At 55.6% G+C, this 3,811-nt stretch overlaps 1 protein-coding gene across 1 annotated transcript; it reads left to right on the forward strand.

Annotated features, from left to right (window-relative positions):
• Positions 1-878: 878 nt before the first annotated feature.
• TLNRD1 (talin rod domain containing 1) lies at positions 879-3,252 on the forward strand. The gene has a single exon (XM_032700346.1). It carries the CDS (start codon positions 1,417-1,419, stop codon positions 2,482-2,484), a length of 1,068 nt encoding a protein of 355 aa, XP_032556237.1. The 5' UTR covers positions 879-1,416; the 3' UTR covers positions 2,485-3,252.
• Positions 3,253-3,811: the final 559 nt, after the last annotated feature.

Below are 3,811 nucleotides of genomic sequence, written 5' to 3' on the forward strand. Positions count from 1 at the left end.
GGGGCCGGGGCAGCGCCCGCGGCGGGCGGGCGGGCGGTGCCGGCGCTGCTGCCCCCTCCGCCTGGGAGGAGCGAGCGGCGGCGGGCGCGGAGCGGCGGCGGGGGGAGGGCAGGATTTAAACGAAGGGCGGTGACACCGCACAAAAGATTTCGATAGGCTCAAGTGAGGTTACAGCAAAGGCAGCGGGGCGGGGGAGCTCCCCCAGTGCCGTGCAGCGTCTGGCTGGCAGCGGCGTCGCAGCCGCCGCTTCCCAGTAGTTTGTCTGAAAGCCTGAGAAAGGGAATTTAAACGAAGATTTCCTCCCCTTCTTCTTTTTATCTTTTTTTTTTTTTTTTAATTTTTTTTTTTTTTCCCTGGGAGTTGGCGGCTCAGCCGGGGAAGATGGCAGGAGGAGCGTCAGGCCGGGCGGGTCGCAGCATCCGCGGCTGCAGCCCGCGGCCACCACCCTTGTTTGCGGGAAGAGCCTAAGTTGGTGCGGCGGCGGCCACGGCGGGAGCCGGCGAGGAGGGCCCAGGGGCGCAGGGGATGGACCGCGGCGGCGGGGACCGAGCGCGCAGCGGCCGCGTGAATGATCGCGGCAGGAAGGAGTGAGGCAGCGGCAAAGGAAGGGGAACGGATCCGCCCGCCCGCCCCAGCACCCGGATCCGGTGGAGCTTTTCATTTTTATTTTTTTTACCCTCCTCTCTTCTGTTTTTTTTCCCTTCCCCCCCCCCCCCCGCCGTCCCCCGTGTCCCGGCTCCCCGCCGTGCCCCTCTCCCCTCCCGGCCCGGCTCCCCGCGGGTGCGCGGCGGGGCCGTGCGGGGCGGGCGGGCCACACCCTCCGCGGCGCTTCCTGCGAGCCGGGGCCGCGGCGGGCGCCGGGGGCGGCACATGGTGCGCAGCCGCCGCCCCTCCGGCCCCTGCGAGCTGCGCCCGGCGGGCGCTCCCCGACCGGAGGCGCCGGGGCCGCGGTAGCAACTTGGAGGGCTGCGCCCCTGCCCCAACTCCGCTCGGCGGCGGCGCGTCCCTGAGGGATTCCGGCTGCTGGAGGGAACTTCGTGCAGGATCCCCGCGGCCGGCGAGCACGGACGGGGTGCTGGGAAGGGAAGGCGAGCCAGCGTGAGAAAAGGAAAGGAAGAAATAGATATTTGTAACTAAAGGATGCCGGACCGGGGCCCGAGGGCGCCCGGCGAGCGCCGCCCCGCCGCGGGAGCGCCGTAGGAGCGGAGGCTGGAGCGGGGCGGGCGCCCCGGCCGAGCTCGCTCCCCGCAGCAGCGGCAGCCCCGGCGCTCAGAGCCTTTTCTTGCCTCCCGGCGATTAATGGAATGATGTTGCGGAAAAGGCAGAGCGATCCTGCCGGGCTCAGTCGGGACTGCGCGGGCGGCGGAGGCGGCGGCAGCGGGGTAGCGAGCGGCATGCGAGTGCCCCCCCGGCGCTATGGCTAGCGGTGGCTCCGGCAAGTCCAGCAGCGAGGTCTCCGGCGGCGGCATCCCCAGCAGCAGCTCCCTGCAGAGGAAGAAGCTCATCTCTATCTGCGACCACTGCAAGATCAAGATGCAACTGGTGGCCGATCTGCTTCTGCTGTCGAGCGAGACCAGGCCGGTGAACACCGAGAGTCTGTCTGTCTTCGGTGAGTCCTTTGAGAAGTGCAGGGACACGATCATTGCCAGGACCAAAGGACTTTCCATCTTGACCCATGACGTCCAGAGCCAGCTCAACATGGGACGCTTCGGGGAGGTGGGGGAAAGCCTGATGGAGATGGGGGAGCTGGTGGTCTCCCTGACCGAATGCTCTGCCCACGCTGCCTACCTGGCTGCAGTGGAGACTCCGGGGGCCCAGCCTGCTATGCCTGGCTTGGTGGATCGCTACAAGGTGACCCGATGTAGGCATGAGGTGGAGCACGGCTGCGGGGTCTTGAAGACCACCCCTTTGGCAGATATGAGCCCTCAGCTCCTGCTGGAGGTTTCTCAGAACATGTCCAAGAACTTGAAATTCCTGACAGATGCCTGTGTGCTGGCCAGTGAGAAATCCAAGGATAAATTTGCTAAGGAGCAGTTCAAACTCAGTGTCAAATGTATGAGCACGAGCGCCTCTGCCCTCTTGGCGTGTGTCAAGGAGGTCAAGACCTCGCCCAGCGAGCTGACCAGGAACCGGTGCGTCTTGTTCAGTGGACCTTTGGTGCAGTCTGTCTATGCTCTGGTGGGCTTTGCCACTGAGCCCCAGTTTTTGGGTAAAGCTGCCACCATTAATCCAGAGGGCAAAGCTGTGCAAACTGCCATCCTAGGAGGAGCCATGAGTGTGGTATCTGCTTGTGTGCTCCTGACCCAATGCCTCAGGGATATAGCCCAACACCCCGAAAGTAGCACCAAAATGAGCGATTACAGGGAAAGGTTGAGGAACTCAGCTTGCGCCGTCTCGGATGGTTGCAACCTGCTATCTCAGGCACTAAGAGAAAGATCTTCACCCAGGACTTTACCGCCAGTGAACTCCAATTCTGTGAATTAACCCCCACATCTTCTGTTTAGATCCCAGTCATTGCTAAAGGAAAATAATATCCCACCTCCTCACCCTTTTTTTGTATACCAAAGAATTTGCTTGGATGAGCCCAATCCTTTGATTTCGTGTGGTGAAGAAGCAGAACATATTCAAACTATATGTACTAATAAAGGTAGCCAGTTTTGGCTTCTTTTTATTTTACTTTAAAGTTAAGCAAGTATCTGCAGATAAATTTTTCTTTATTCAACAAGGTCTTCACACAAATGGTAATAACTGTTTCGAAGTTTTTATATTTGGGGAGGTGGGGGTATCTTAAAAAAAAGGAGAAAAAAAAGAGCTTTAATCGCGCTGGGTGCGGTTTTTAAAGTTTGTCTTGTCTTGTCTTCCGAATTTCCCTTCTAAATTTTGCTGTTCGGTTGTGCAGGAAAAAGGTTACCTCAGTTCTCACTCATTTAAAAAAATGAAAAACCCAACAACACATAGATGATGGATGTAGCTACTATTTTGTTTGTTTTTGTTTTGTATGACTTTTTTTATTTTGCATCAAGTGTTAGGTTAGAAGTGCATTTGGTGTGTAGGAGTGGAAGGACTGGAGGTTGTGATTATGTTTTCCATGTGTTGATTTCCAAACTGGGGGAAAAGCTACTGTGAGTGTTTAAACAAACAAACAAAATTACACTATAACAAAAGTGATTTTTAATTTTTTTCCAATGTCAGTTTTTATCTTGCATGTACTGGAGTATTTATTTCATCTATTAAAATGTTATGTTTCTCAGATGCCTTTCTGTGAATCTCTTAATACTTGAATAATTGAACAACTAGGCCTGTTTGCATTGTATGTCATTTCCCCCAGGGAATGGGTGGTACAAACGTAACTGGAGTTGTGGACAGCAGCATACAGGCTTCAATTCAGTTCTTTTATTTTTATAAAAACTGTCCCTCCCCCAGTACTACCCCTCCTCCTCAGGAGCCTCTGACAGAGCTACTCCAGTTGTATTTGTGGACAGCTGGGCAGTGCTGCGTACACTTGGATCGCTTGGCATTGGGATTGCTCTGCACTGGGACTGCTCTGCGGAGCACTGGTGGTGTCTGCAGCAGGGCACAGCCTGGCTTTGTTTGTCTTTATCAGCATTCAGTGTTATCTTTTGAGTTTTGTGTTTTAACTCTTGCTGATGTTGTGGGCCATCTGTGTGTTAAATCTGTGACTTTCCATGTTACTTCCTGAAAGACTTCACCCTGCTGGATGGCCCTGCACATTCTATGTGTCTGCTCGGGATTGTGAAGGTTTGCCGGAGTGGGCTCTGTATTTTTCAGAGGTTTGTGTTGGAACTCCTCA

Source organism: Chiroxiphia lanceolata, chromosome 12 (assembly GCF_009829145.1).
Source record: "Chiroxiphia lanceolata isolate bChiLan1 chromosome 12, bChiLan1.pri, whole genome shotgun sequence".
Lineage (NCBI taxonomy): Eukaryota > Metazoa > Chordata > Aves > Passeriformes > Pipridae > Chiroxiphia > Chiroxiphia lanceolata.

Bases quoted from the DNA above. Each gene is read 5' to 3' on its own strand.
- TLNRD1 (XM_032700346.1), top strand. From the start codon at position 1,417: ATGGCTAGCGGTGGCTCCGGCAAGTCCAGCAGCGAGGTCTCCGGCGGC.